This window comes from Filobasidium floriforme, assembly GCF_021052385.1.
Source record: "Filobasidium floriforme strain CBS 6241 chromosome Unknown HD553scaffold_3, whole genome shotgun sequence".
NCBI classification, from domain to species: domain Eukaryota; kingdom Fungi; phylum Basidiomycota; class Tremellomycetes; order Filobasidiales; family Filobasidiaceae; genus Filobasidium; species Filobasidium floriforme.
This window is the reverse complement of record NW_025763624.1, coordinates 1,255,072-1,267,696: the sequence shown is the minus strand read 5'-3', so window position 1 is coordinate 1,267,696 and position 12,625 is coordinate 1,255,072. Positions and strand designations below refer to the sequence as shown.

Below are 12,625 nucleotides of genomic sequence, written 5' to 3'. Positions count from 1 at the left end.
ACCCCTAACCCTAACCCCTAACCCCTAACCCCTAACCCCTAACCCCTAACCCCTAACCCCTAACCCCTAACCCCTAACCCCTAAATGGCAAGTTCAGGCCTCTGGTATTCAGCGTTGGTGGTGCACAGGAAGAAGAGACTGTGAAGGTGTTTGAGGAGTGGCAGAAGGTGATGAGCGCTGGGACTTACAGTTTCATGTGCAGGTCCATCTCTCTGCAGCTGGTCAAGGCTAGGACCAGGTACTTTGTCAACTAGATTAGTACTATCTGAACCTCTGGTGATGATTGTGCTTGTCTGATGACTTGAAGTATTGAGTTGCCAATTGTATGCCTTTCTGAAAGAAACGTCTCCAATGTAACTAGGACCTTTCCATGCACTCAGATACATCAATAACACCCCTAACCCCTAATGCAATCGACACTAACCCCTAAGTCAACCCCGCGTCGAGTAGGCAAACGTTTCCATGAAATCCGACGACTTCCTCTGTTACCACAGGCTCGTGACTCACTCTGAACACTGTCATAACCCCTGACATCATCACACCACACTGAAATCGTGATCCTACCCTAGGCTCGTCGAGGAAACACGTCAAACTCGCTTCGAACCGTCACAAAACACGTTAAACCTTTCGAAATTCGCTCAGAGTGCCCGGTCAACCCCTAAGACGTGAAACAACTTGGGATGGGTGGTCTGACATCTGAACAAGCCGGCAAAATTGCCTCGACTGTCCTCCCTCGCATAGACAAGTATTCCAGAGTACGATCTGATGTCGTTGCTGCAACAAGTCGACGAGGTTGGTGGGGTATGTAAAGGTTTCTGCATATGAGTATCGAGCTGGACCTGGAGATAGGGGTCGATAGGGGCATGTGACGCGACGCGACGCGTCTCACCTCTGGGATGACTCTCAAGGATTACTTAGATAACTTCTGGACGCTTAGTCATCACCTCCCAAGGTGATAGAGATCTCGGACCACAAGAACTGTTACATCACAAGCAATACCTGGAGTTCTAACAGGTCAGTACCTTTGCCATTGATAAGGCGGTATCTCGAATTCCAACATATTCGTGGTCATGGGTATATCGATCGCGTTAACGGTACAAGGAAGAACTCGCTACATTATCTGTCCACCGCTCATCCGTTCATATCCTCATCCTCACTGTCCTCCTCATCACTGTCCTCCTCCTCACTCTCCTCCTCATCACTGTCCTCCTCCTCATCACTCTCATCGGCGTCTGCACGGTTGTTTTGGGCCTCTTTGGACTCTTGCCCGTCGTCAATCTCCCTGATCGTGACCTTGCGGCTGAACTGCCCCATGAGAGACTGGACTTCGTGATCCTGATCGTACTCCTTGAACCGAGCAGTATCGTAGATGAACCGCTCTATCTTGCGAAAATTGACCGGTTTTTGAGTGCAGGCATCGATTGCCTGCATGTCTGCCAGTCAAGTCAACCGCTGACAACCGGTCTTGAAGTCAGGGAGACTGTTGGAAACCGTATTGGCGATACGTCGCATGGCATAGTCGACCTTATCGGGGGACAAGTCGTCGTCAAGATCGGCAGTGACAGGGGGCGCAAAAGCGGGAACGGGCTGAGGGACGTCGGCGGGAATCGGCTGAGGGGCGTCGGCGGGAACCGGTTGAGAGATGTTGGCAGGTACTGGTTGAGGGATGTTGGCAGGTACTGGTTGAGGGGGATTGGCAAGCTCCGTCTTCAACCTGGAGGACTCGGCTCGACAGGCTCGGAGTTTGTCCTTTTGGTCTTGTAGCTCTTTTTCAAGCTGCTCGACCTGCTTGTGCAGAGCGGTTGCAGAGGTTTGTGCCTGTTGCCGCTCGCTGAGGAAGCGAAGTATCTTCTGTTCCAGCGCAGGAGGGTCATCGGATGGCCAGCGAAACTTCTTGAGAATTGCGTCGAGGCCTGTCTGTGCCGACTGCATGCTGCCAATTGTGTCAGCCGCCGCCTTCTTCTCATCCTGTAGCAGCCGGTTTTGCTCCTCGAGTTCCTTGACTCGTTTAGAAGCGTGGTCTAGGTCCATCTGAACCTTTTCTTGACTGGTCTCGAGCTCCTTGACCCGTTCATCGAGGTTGTTTGACCGAACGTCTTCAAGCTCCCTGACTCGGCTGGTAGCCTGGTCTAGGCTCGCCTGGATCGTCGCTCGACCAGCCTTGAGCTCGTTGACCTGTTGGGTAGCCCGGTCCAGGTCCGCCTTGATTGTCACTTGACCCTCTTCAAGTTCCCTGACTCGGCTGGTGGCCCGGTCTAGGTCCGCCTTGACTGTCACTTGACCGTCTTCAAGTTCCCTGACTCGGCTGATGGCCCGGTCCAGTTCGGCCTTGATTGTCACTCGACCGGTCTCAAGCTCATTGACCTGTTTGGTAGCCAGATCAAGGGCGGTCTGGGTGTTCTTGACCTGCTCGTTAGCTTGATCGAGATTGCCATTTGCCTGTGGGTCACTTGCTTCAGCTATGTCTCGAGTTGATAGACCAGATCAAGCTGTTTACTCACCTGATTGAGCTGTTGTTGAAGCAGGACCTGCGCATCCGGTTGATCTGACAGATTGCTGTGAGACCGGTACCGGGTAAGCTGAGGTGTCTTGGGATACGTCTCGGTCAACTCGACTCACGTCAAGCTCACTGCTGCTCGATGCTTGAACAGTGGCTTCAGGAATGTGGCTAGATCAGTCCCGGATCTTGCACCGATCTTATCCTGAAGTTCTGTCATGGTGAACCAGGGGTTGGTGTCATGAAAGGGCTGATCCGGGCGATACAGGCGAGGTGTGTAATGCTTCCAGACGCCATCGAGGGTATCTGGGTCGGGTGGCAAGCGAGCATAAAGCAGCTTGAACCTTGGCTTTGCGTTCTGCTTAGCGGTTGCACCGAATTCACACAGATCGTCAAACAGGTCAAAGATCGACTGGTTGAAAGCGGTGTCAGATTGGTTTCAAGACTTGTTGGTAACAAAGACTCACCCTGTTGAACCATGCCTGTCGAGCTTCTCTCTCCTGTGCTGAGGAAGGCCATTCGACATGTCTGTACTGGTCCTCGGTCGATGGATGCCATTCCCAGCACACATGGCATAGCGGTGGTGGATTGTCGAGGAGCACTACCTGCAGCAGTTCCATCACTGGTGGCCATGAACCGGTCCGGTATCTTGCGTTGGGATCTGTAAGGTATTCTCGTCTGCCCCTAGGGGTGTCGGCAAATGGAAGGAGCATGGTGTGTTTATTCTAGTTCAAATTACCCAGTTCGTATGACTCTGGTTGAATCAACCCCAATTAGACTATGTTGCTTCCTAAAGCTGATTTGATGAGCAGGTTCTTGATTGGCAACAACCTCAACAATCCCTTTGAACTCAACAGGTGATACGCGAAGAAAGCAATTCACGTGATCCCGGTATGGCTTCCCGGTCTTGCTTCCCGGTGCAACTTTGCTCGGCCGGCCCTTGCTGTCAGGACTGGACATTCCCGTCAACTCCAAAGTCTAGCATTGCGGCTCATGGAAAGCTTTGACCAAGAACGAGCGAGCACAAGCTGAAAAGATACCAATCGACATGTTCATACGAATTATCCGATATTGGCAGGACGCGGTACTGATCTACTGCGCCGACGCTTAGGGGTTACAACAATCCCTTTGAGCTCGACAGGTGAGACGCAAACGGTCCAAAGGAAGCAATTCACAAGATCACATGATGCCGGTATGGCAGTGGCAGGCCGGTCTGATCTCCCCATTGTTATCTCCCCGGTCTGCTCTCGCCGATCTGCTCTTCCCAGTCCAGCCTCCCGGTCTTATCTTCCTGGTCTGACCTGGCCGTTAAAGCCGCAATCCATAATCGCCTCCAACCCAGGGAAGGCTGGCAAAGAGGAAGGCGCACAGTCAATCCCCATTGGTACCCCACACTTGAGCTCTTCCCTATTTGATCGAGCTGCGGGGCAGCTCCCACTCAGCTTGGTCAGCTCCCATGGGACAATCCACGTGATGTGTTTTCTGAAGCAACACTGGCAATTGTCACCTTAGCTCAGTTGGGAGAGCGCACGACTGAAGCGTTTGCTTTGCCTTCGTGCGGTCGCTTGTTCGATCCAGGCAGGTGACACTCGGTTTTTTTTGCTTTTTGCGCTGTTAATCAATCCCTTTTTGCCTTATTTTTTGTGGTTCGGGGTTAGGGGCGTTTGCGTTTCAGGTCACGCTCTGTCCCTTGCTACGCACGCAGCGGGGTCTTGGCTACCTGGCACAGATGCCTCGCCGTGGACTTTGTTGGATCCTATACTGTCGGGATCCTCCATGGCGTCTTTTCTGTCGTCCTCTCCTTGGCGCGTCGAGCATTTGGCCAGGAGAAAGGGCCTTGTCGAGCGAGCTAAGGACTCTCCTACATACGGCTGAGCGATCACCAATCGAACCCTTTCCGTCCCTTTCATCAGCGTCACAAGCAGGTCACCGCGAAGCCTACGTCCTTTGTCCCCTGCATAGCACGATGGTCGCCTCAGGCTGCCCGCTCACGAGCCGGCCAGGCTATCAAGATCCTCTCGTGGTTCGTGTCCACCCTCATTCCTTTTCACTACTTTCCTTCGCCCGACACATTCTTCATCCCTAGCGACACATACGCACGCAAGACAGCACCCCACGATGTCCTTTTCTATTCGCAGCCCAGCCCAGACGTTGACCGCCAAGGACCAACCTACCCCTATTCCCGAGCGAGTCTTGCAAGAGTTTGCCGATCTCGACCGATTGATGCAAGGGCGGGACACTAGCTCGGAGCCGTACGAATTCAAGGCGAGTATTTCTGCGCCACAAAGATGCTTGATAGCAACGCACTGACTGACACGAGACCGTACTTCCAGGCGATGCAAGGGTTCTTCAGGCAGTCTGACCCCTCGCTGGTCGCCTTTAGTCCTCAACAGGTACTAGAATCAGAGTTTGGCCTGTTGGAGACTGACGACGAGCGTTGGCAAATGTTCAAGACCGAGATCAAAGGCGAGTGGGGCTTCCCGTCTCGGCAGAGGTCGACCGCTCACGTATCGCAGCCTATCGTATCATCATCCCCGCAGAGTTGAACGAGAAGGCTCCCGAGGGAACTCGCCACGTCGTCTTGTTCTGCAGTCAGTACTAGTCCTCGAACGGATCGTCTTTGGCGCCACCCTATTTCATTCGCGCCTGAATTGATTCTTGGCCACTCGCAGTGCGTCACGGACAAGGCGAACACAACCTGGTCATGACCAACAACGATCCCGACTCTTGGAAGCTTGCCTACGCGGAGAAGAACGGTGCTGTCGACCCCGAACTGACCGAGCTGGGCAAAGCTCAAGCCACGGTCGGTGACTGGCAAACGCGAACATCTGCATGAGCTCATTGCTGATACGATCTTCGATTGAATCAGGCCGTCGGATTCGCTTGGAAGGACATGCTGAAGAGAGGAATCCCCAAGCCGGAAAAGTACCTCGTCTCTCCGCTCGTCAGGTCGATCGACACGATGAACCTGACCTACGGGGAGTTGATGGAGAAGGAACAGAAGCTGATGGTCATCGAGGCGAGTCGTGACCTGTTACTGGCGTGGCAAACCAAAGACAGGAGCCTGACGTACCCAGCCTTCTTAGAATCTACGAGAGACTTTCTTCGGAAACACCTGGGATCAACGCCGCACCAAGGTGAGTGCTGGAGCCGCGCGCTCGTCAAATTGTTTGTTGGCTCACTCCGACATGCCAGTCCGAGCTGGCGAGTCGGTATGCCAACCTCACATTCGAACAAGGTTTCTCCGAGCAAGACCCACATGAAAAGCTAGGCAAGTAAATGCTCATCAAACGATCGACAGAGCATGCGCTGAACATAATAGTTGCAGCTCGCAAACTGGCGGACGAAGGCAATGCAGCGAGGCTCGACCAAGTCCGATCGGTGATGCACAAGATCGCCCGTGACTGTCCCGAGACCTGTGAGTAAACGAATGCTCGAATGCCCAGGGATAAAAGACGTTTGTGGGATCGCACGATTCCAGCGCTGACCTGACGTCTTTGCTGTACCGTGCCTTCGCAGACATCGCCATCACGGGACACAGGCGCAACTTGACCGCGTTGTTCGCCTTGCTCCATCATCGAAACGTTCGTCTGGCTCAAGGGGAGATCATCCCGGTCGTCATCAAGATCACCGAGAGAGATGTTGCCAGGAACGATGCAAACGGTTTGTAGATCGGATGTTGCCTTGAACAAGTTGTTGTAGTAAGCATGTAACTGTAACGATGACGGTCTACCCCCCTTTCAAGGAGAATTTGCTCGGGATCCGGACAAATCCACCGATATGCATGTCATTACAGGCGATCGTAAAGGGTCGTTAACTACTAACAGCGTGTCTTGAACTTCTACCAAGGCGTCACGTCTTGACCTCCTACGCATTCAGCCATTGCCCCGCCAGTGGTAACAGACTCGTCTTCATCCGAGCTTGAGGCTCCGGGCGTTCCCGTTGTGGTTGTGCGTCTTCCGATCCTTTCGTATTCGACGATCATCTCCGCATACACGCTCGATACGCCTTCAGACTTGGTATCCGCGATGGCTTGACGAACGAGATCGACCACGATAGAGCGGGCCTGACCGCCGGGGCTGCCGCGATGAAGGGCGAGCAAACGGCGTGCGGGGTTCTCGTCCTCGAGTCGGGAAAGTGCGTGCACGAGCCGCTTCGTAACGCTCGGTCTGAACGGCGGCAATCCGTTCGATAGCCAGTGCACGTATAGCTCGACAGCTAATGTCACCGCGACCGGTTTGCGTTTATCGAGTGCACTACCGATCAGCTGTGTGAACTGCTCGTGCGATTCGGGCGACCATTTCCAAGATCGAGGCAGGCTGTGTCGGGGGACCATCTGACGATAAACGTGCCCGAACAGATCGACATCGGAACGTCTCGAGGAGAACCGAAGAAGCGCTCTGAGAGCATCTCCTTGGATGGGTTCGGGCAGTCGTGTCAGATTGTCGGTAGTCGACAGCCTCCGAAAGGCATGAAGCACAGCCTTTTTGATGTCGACGTACCCGCGGTCGAGTCCCACATCGAAAGGGCCGTCCATGATGAGCCGAAAGAGAGACCTGGCGAACGAGTGCTCCAGTAGAGCTCTGCTAGCGACAATCCTGTCGATCACCAATGACGAAACGGCAAGCACCTCTCTCACCGGGCCGAGATGGTCGTGGTTGTAGGCGCTCCTGCGGGCTAAGCATCGCTGCAGCGTCTTTTGAGCCTGCGCGAGGTCCTGCTTGATGTCCGTAGAGATCAACCGAGAAGGTATCTCGAACAGCGATGCCACTTCCGGTACGCCGCCGGTGACCGCCGCGAGAGAGCGCCTGCAGATACTGTCGGCAACCTCGCCCATGCCAGCTTCGTGCACGCTGCGGACAAATCCTTCTATGCCTCTATTTCCCGCTTTGACCCTCATGTTCGCAGACCCGGCTCGTCCCATGAGATGGACTTCGATCATGGTACCGCTGGCTTCTACCACATGAGCCAGATCGTGCTGTAGCAGGTAGGCACAGAAATCGAGGGCCGGCTCTAGGACCTGGCCGATGAGAGGTAGTCGTCCTCGTGGCAGCATGTACTCTGCTCGCAAGGTCAATCCTCTCAGATAGCCCTTGTCCGCCTGAGTTCGTATCCACTCCAGTATACTACGCTGCTGCTTTGCCCTACGAGGCTCGTCTTTTGCGACCTGCAATTGCTGCCAGCGGTAGGCCTTCTCGAACCAGGCCTGGCGGACGGCCGGGTCGACCTTTTCTGGTCGTCCCCCCGTGCTATCACAAAGCAACCTGATGGTCGTCTCGAAGATTTCCTCGTTATCCATCTTATCTTGTGCCGCTTCGATCAGCACCCCGACAGCCTGCTCGAGTTGGCTGGTGCGTAAGCGAATCTTGTGTTCACGAATGATACCGAGTAGCTGGCGTAGACGGATGAACCGCCTTGGTCGTCGACTTTCCTGGCTCTGACATCGAAGTAAATTTGATACTGTCCCGAGTGGAAGAGCCGAATACAGGTCGGGATGGAGACCGCAGAAGATTTCCCATGAATGGTCTGGTGATCGAGAGAGTATGGATTGGTCCAGAATCTGAACATGCCGGAGGAACGGGTTCGAGGTCGGCGAGTAAGGAAGTGGAGGAGGTAGAGGCAAGTGAGGTGGTGGTGGGTTCTCTTCTTTTCTCGGCTTTATCGTCGTTGCCACCGGGCTACGAGGAGAAAAGACAGCTCGAGGAGCCTGGTCCTGAGCAGAGATCTCGGCTGATGTGTCCATCAAAGGCTGACTGGCGAATCGAGCCACTTGTCTCGGAGCGAGTCCTGCTGCTCGTAATCCCGAACTTCCAGGGCAAGACCGTAATCGACATCTCAGGCCTGTCAACCACATCGACACCGCCGGACTTTCGAGAGGAAGGAAGCGAGCCTATGTTAAGCTGGCTGATCTATGCGGAATATGGCCACGATGGTCTTTCGTATATTGGTAGTTGCCTATATTACAGTACGTACAGTACATGATCTCGACATTCTCGGTCTCGACATTCTCTGGCTCTTGCATCTTTTTTGGCGCGGGCCGCGCGAAACCACCGGACCGAAGGATCGAAGTCTACAGGCATGATCAGATTACTTTACAACCGGATTGAGATCTCGATACTACGTATCTGTTACTACCCCTGGCCTCATTCATCATCGTCGCTGTCATCCTCCATGTCGTCCATGGCGATCGCATCCGGATTGACCACCGCACCGCCAACCTCGGCATCATCGTCCTTGAACGTGACGTTCGACTGGACCGACTTGACAAAGCTCGGTGCGGCTCCGCCGGCTGGTGCAGCTCGTGCAGCGTTGTTCTCCCTCTCGATCGCAGCCATGGGATCCGAGGCATCCGCTGAGGCCGCTTCGGGTTCCTTGTTCTGTACGCCCTTTCGAGCGGCCTGCGCTTGCGCTGCGATATAGCTCGCCCTGCGAGATTCGTGAAGCGATATGAGTCCTGATCGACGACCCGAATATGCATCGGACGGCCAAACTTACTCGGTGTTAAAGGCCGCCTGTACGGATCGCTTGATACGCAGCATCTCTCGGAAAGTGTCCTCGGAACCATGGTCGACTGTGAGTAGACGAATCGAGTCAGTCATCGGAATCGGACCAAAAGGCAGGCCTTGGCGACTCACTCTCGAAAGCGTTCCATTCGGACCAAAAGTCGGTGTACGTTCGGGGATCGCAGAACTGCGAGGCATGAGCGTAAATGGCACGCGCTCGGTCGATCTCTCCCAATTTCCGCTCGAGCGCAGCGAAACGCAAGCACATGTCGGAGGTCTGCCTGTCCGGCAAGACTTCGATGGCACGCTGGTAGATGGATCGGGTGGCTGGTAGACCAAAGTTGGCGGCAGCTTTGGCGATGTAGATAGTAAACATCTGGCAAGAACGAGCGCGATCCGGTGTCAGCTGGGGGATCGGTATGACTTGTTCTGGCTGACAGACTCACCTCCATCTTGTCAGTGTCCTGAACAGCGGTAGCGGCACGGTCATAGATCCCCATCGCTCGCTTGGCCAGACCATGTTCCTCCTCGAGCTGAGCGTACATCAGGAACAATGGCTTGCAGAACTTTTCGGGACACTTTTCCAGTGCCTGCTCGAATAGATCTCGAGCTCGCTCCAGCTTTGATCCTCCCTGATTGAACAAAAACGATAGCATTAGTGGCTGCTCTGATGGACAGCGAAAGCTGCAAGGGACTCACATATCGCGAGACGAATTTCGATAGGTAAATGTTCCAGATTTCAAAGGCCACCGGGTAGTTGTAGAGATCTATACCACGCTCGTACACCTGCAAGACGCCACGTCAGCGTTATCGAGATTGTCACGAACGTCACAGGCCAGTAACCCGGCCCACCTTGAAGCTCTCCTCAAAGTACTTGTTCTCTTCGAGGAACTGCGCATAGTTGACAATGGTCTGCGCGTTGGCGATTTTGAGCTCCATGATCTTGTCGTATACCGCCTTGGTCGCTTCGACGGAACCGATCGATTCTTCCAAGTCGACGTAAAAGGACCACAGCTTGAGCGACTTGAAAAGACGGGTTTGTACAGGAATGTTCTGGAGTACAGAAAGCGGAGAACTTTCAGTGGGTGAGATGAAACAGTGCCAGACGCTTTAGAACTTACGTCATCGTAAAAGTTGACTTTGGTGTTTCGAGGCGGGGTGGTTGCGCGCTGCATGAGTCGGATAGCTTGATCGTAGTTTCTTAGTCGAGTAACATAATGTATCAATATACGTACTGTCCTGTTATGCCAGCACTGAAGACTCACTCTGCCCGGAGTTCCAGCTCTGCAAATTCGCACCACACCTCGGCAAGCTCGTCCACCGACTTGAAAGGCACCCGCGTCGCCTTTTCAAAGATCTGTCGGGCCTGTTCGACGTCGGGCTCGTTCCTAGGTTCGCCAGTTTCGGGGTCCTTGGATCCTCCTTCCTCGTAGAATTTCGCAAAGTTGACGTACAACGGGTACAACGGGCCGACCGCTTTGCGGGGGTTGATCGTCTCGAGCGCCTTGGTGTACGTTTCAACAACCTGAGACAGGGAATAATGTTGTCATCATGTTAGCGATGCTCTGGAGTCAACAGCCTCGTCAATCACGCACCTTTTCGTCATCATCGCCATACAAAGCGACCCGTTTTTCCCACTCGACGACCTCGTTCGGGTTCCGTCTCAGCAAGACCTCGTTCATCAAGAACGGTCGCCTGTCCATCAGCTCTTCAAAGTTCTTCATCCTCGTGTCCAGCTCCTCTTCCATCTCGGCCAGACCCTCGTCATCTTCTTCCGAGTCAGGGTCAGAGACCGCCGTCATCAGCGTCGAGATGACAGTCTCGGAGAACTCGGCATAGGCATCGAAGATTTGGGTAAAGTCTCGTACGGTGACGACATTGGAGAGACCCTTCTCGAACGTCTCGGAGGCCTGGTCAAAGTCGCCCCGCTTGATCCAGAACGTAGCCAACCCAGACCACAGTCGACCGGCTTGGTCCTTGTAGACCGACAGTCCGTCTGACATGACGATCTTTTCAATGTCCAGCCGGTCAGCATTGGCAGGATCCGTATCCGGGTCATATACCTCGACCGGCCTCGATCTGCCTTTCTCCTGAGCCTTCTTGGCGTTGTACTCTTCGATGGGAATGGGAGCCCCCTCGAACCTCATCAACGCGCCGTCCTGGCCAGCGACAGCCTTGTTCTCCTCATCACGCTCCTTCTGCTCCTGCTCAGCTCGCTCAACCTCGGCGTTCTTGGCCTTCATCTCGTCAGCCTCAAGACCGACGTCCTCGGCATAGTTTTCAGCAAGCTCCAGAAAATCGACAAAGAGCTGATAGGCGGATTTGCCTTCCTGGGAAACGTAGTCTCCCTTTTGTGCCTTTCTGGCGAGTGTGAGGAGGTATTTGGCAGCGGGAAGAGGACGTTCGGGTTCCGAGTTGACGAGGTGGGTAATGTGTCGTTCGGTGAGAGAAGGGTCGACCTGGAGTACAGCGCAAGGCGAGATGTCCTTTAGCGAAGAGTGAACGACCGCGGATCGAGATGCTGAATGCTCACCTTCAGTAACCGCCTCCATACCCTGTCACCTACGATCCCACCGACCTGTTCAGCCCATCGCAAGTACAGACCCCAGACCCGAGCGTGCATGCTGGGAGGAAGCGTTCGAAGTGCGCGGTCGAAAGTCCGTCGTGCATATGTACGTTGGAATACGGGCGGACATTTTGGGTGTAGCAGAGAGGAAAGATGCATCATCCAGACTACAGGCAGCTGTGAGGTGGGGTAATGGAGGGCATTAGCTTGGAGACGGTCGGAACGTATGAGAGGAACGTACGTTGGGTAAACACCTAATCATCCGCTCTCCAGTTCCGATCAAGCTCTTCCACTCCTCGTATCCTATCACACCGTCGAGTCCGCCCTCCCACTGATACTCAGACTCGGCAAACGCCAGACACTCAGTCACGTCCGTCTTGGTCTTTGCACCTCGAGCGGCGTTCTGTTTCTTCGCTTTCGTAGCCGATTCGGTGACGGGTCCGAGAACGTGTAGCTGCCTCATGTGGATATAAAGCTTCCAGAGCTTGAAAGAGGTGGGGAAGATCGATAACGCTCGTTCGTAGATCATGGTCAGCTCTTGCAGCGCCCGTCGGTTGTCTTGTCCGGCCAGAGGACCCAGCAAGGTTCCCTCGACCGAGACGTCTTCGGCGTCCAGCGCTCGGGTCTTGTTGATCCGGTCTCGGACGGCGTTGATATATCGCAGCCATGCTCCGAGGTTTTCAGAGTTGACAGAGAGATCTTCTTCGGTGATGATGGATGTTGGGTGGATGAGGTCGGGGTGGGTGAGGGGGGTAGGTACGGGATAGGTCAGAGGGAAGATGGACCTCAACTTTTCGACGAGCGAAGCACCGCCGTCTGCGGCGGACGTCGAGGCAGAGACCATGATTGGAATGGGTGACTAAAGGACGAGGTTAAAGGGCTAGAGACGACTTGGGCGATGCATATAGAATCAAAATGTCAAGCGACGTAGTGATCGTAAAGAGCAAATGCAGTTCAAGGCTGTCTGTCGTCGATTGCTCTTGTCCCCAGCCACACCACGGTCATCGAAAAGTCCAAGGTCACGCGTCGCCATCGCAAACTATATATTACCGTTCAACC

The 12,625-nt window shown here is 54.2% G+C and overlaps 4 protein-coding genes and 1 non-coding gene across 5 annotated transcripts; 2 read left to right on the top strand and 3 right to left on the bottom strand.

Annotated features, from left to right (window-relative positions):
• Positions 1-507: 507 nt before the first annotated feature.
• Positions 508-3,210, bottom strand: HD553DRAFT_322175 (uncharacterized protein; the record flags this gene model as incomplete). The annotated part of the gene is made up of 6 exons (XM_046181275.1): positions 508-527; positions 1,158-1,433; positions 1,458-2,459; positions 2,502-2,556; positions 2,631-2,909; positions 2,965-3,210. Coding segments are annotated over 6 exons (1,878 nt in total), but the record flags the coding sequence as incomplete, so codon positions are not given.
• A 789-nt stretch (positions 3,211-3,999) lies between these two features.
• Positions 4,000-4,085, top strand: HD553DRAFT_t15. The gene has a single exon. It is a non-coding gene; the product is annotated as a tRNA-Phe (tRNA).
• A 758-nt stretch (positions 4,086-4,843) lies between these two features.
• On the top strand, positions 4,844-6,269 carry HD553DRAFT_305926 (histidine phosphatase superfamily). Its single transcript, XM_046179205.1, has 8 exons — positions 4,844-4,963; positions 5,038-5,088; positions 5,170-5,300; positions 5,367-5,516; positions 5,584-5,634; positions 5,693-5,768; positions 5,826-5,915; positions 6,017-6,269. Exons 1-8 carry the CDS (start codon positions 4,942-4,944, stop codon positions 6,166-6,168), a joined length of 723 nt encoding a protein of 240 aa, XP_046039417.1. The 5' UTR covers positions 4,844-4,941; the 3' UTR covers positions 6,169-6,269.
• On the bottom strand, positions 6,270-8,441 carry HD553DRAFT_305925 (uncharacterized protein). Its single transcript, XM_046179204.1, has one exon. It carries the CDS (start codon positions 8,349-8,351, stop codon positions 6,339-6,341), a length of 2,013 nt encoding a protein of 670 aa, XP_046039416.1. The 5' UTR covers positions 8,352-8,441; the 3' UTR covers positions 6,270-6,338.
• A 31-nt stretch (positions 8,442-8,472) lies between these two features.
• Positions 8,473-12,492, bottom strand: HD553DRAFT_165083 (uncharacterized protein). The gene is made up of 11 exons (XM_046176852.1): positions 11,808-12,492; positions 11,534-11,743; positions 10,596-11,459; positions 10,266-10,525; positions 10,122-10,200; positions 9,853-10,053; positions 9,700-9,786; positions 9,447-9,632; positions 9,133-9,376; positions 8,993-9,068; positions 8,473-8,923 (listed from the first exon to the last, which is right to left on the bottom strand). The coding sequence occupies exons 1-11, from the start codon at positions 12,408-12,410 to the stop codon at positions 8,641-8,643; spliced, it is 3,093 nt and encodes a 1,030-aa protein (XP_046039415.1). The 5' UTR covers positions 12,411-12,492; the 3' UTR covers positions 8,473-8,640.
• Between the last annotated feature and the right edge of the window lie 133 nt (positions 12,493-12,625).

Bases quoted from the DNA above. Each gene is read 5' to 3' on its own strand.
- HD553DRAFT_305926 (XM_046179205.1), top strand. From the start codon at position 4,942: ATGTTCAAGACCGAGATCAAAG. The intron at 4,964-5,037 runs GCGAGTGGGGCT...TCATCCCCGCAG, and splicing joins GTTCAAGACCGAGATCAAAG to AGTTGAACGAGAAGGCTCCC. The intron at 5,916-6,016 runs GTGAGTAAACGA...GTGCCTTCGCAG, and splicing joins CCGTGACTGTCCCGAGACCT to ACATCGCCATCACGGGACAC.
- HD553DRAFT_305925 (XM_046179204.1), bottom strand. From the start codon at position 8,351: ATGTGGTTGACAGGCCTGAGATGTCGATTACGGTCTTGCCCTGGAAGT.
- HD553DRAFT_165083 (XM_046176852.1), bottom strand. From the start codon at position 12,410: ATGGTCTCTGCCTCGACGTCCGCCGCAGACGGCGGTGCTTCGCTCGTC. The intron at 9,787-9,852 runs GTGGGCCGGGTT...GGCGTCTTGCAG, and splicing joins ACTTTGAGGAGAGCTTCAAG to GTGTACGAGCGTGGTATAGA. The intron at 9,633-9,699 runs GTGAGTCCCTTG...TTGTTCAATCAG, and splicing joins CGAAATTCGTCTCGCGATAT to GGAGGATCAAAGCTGGAGCG.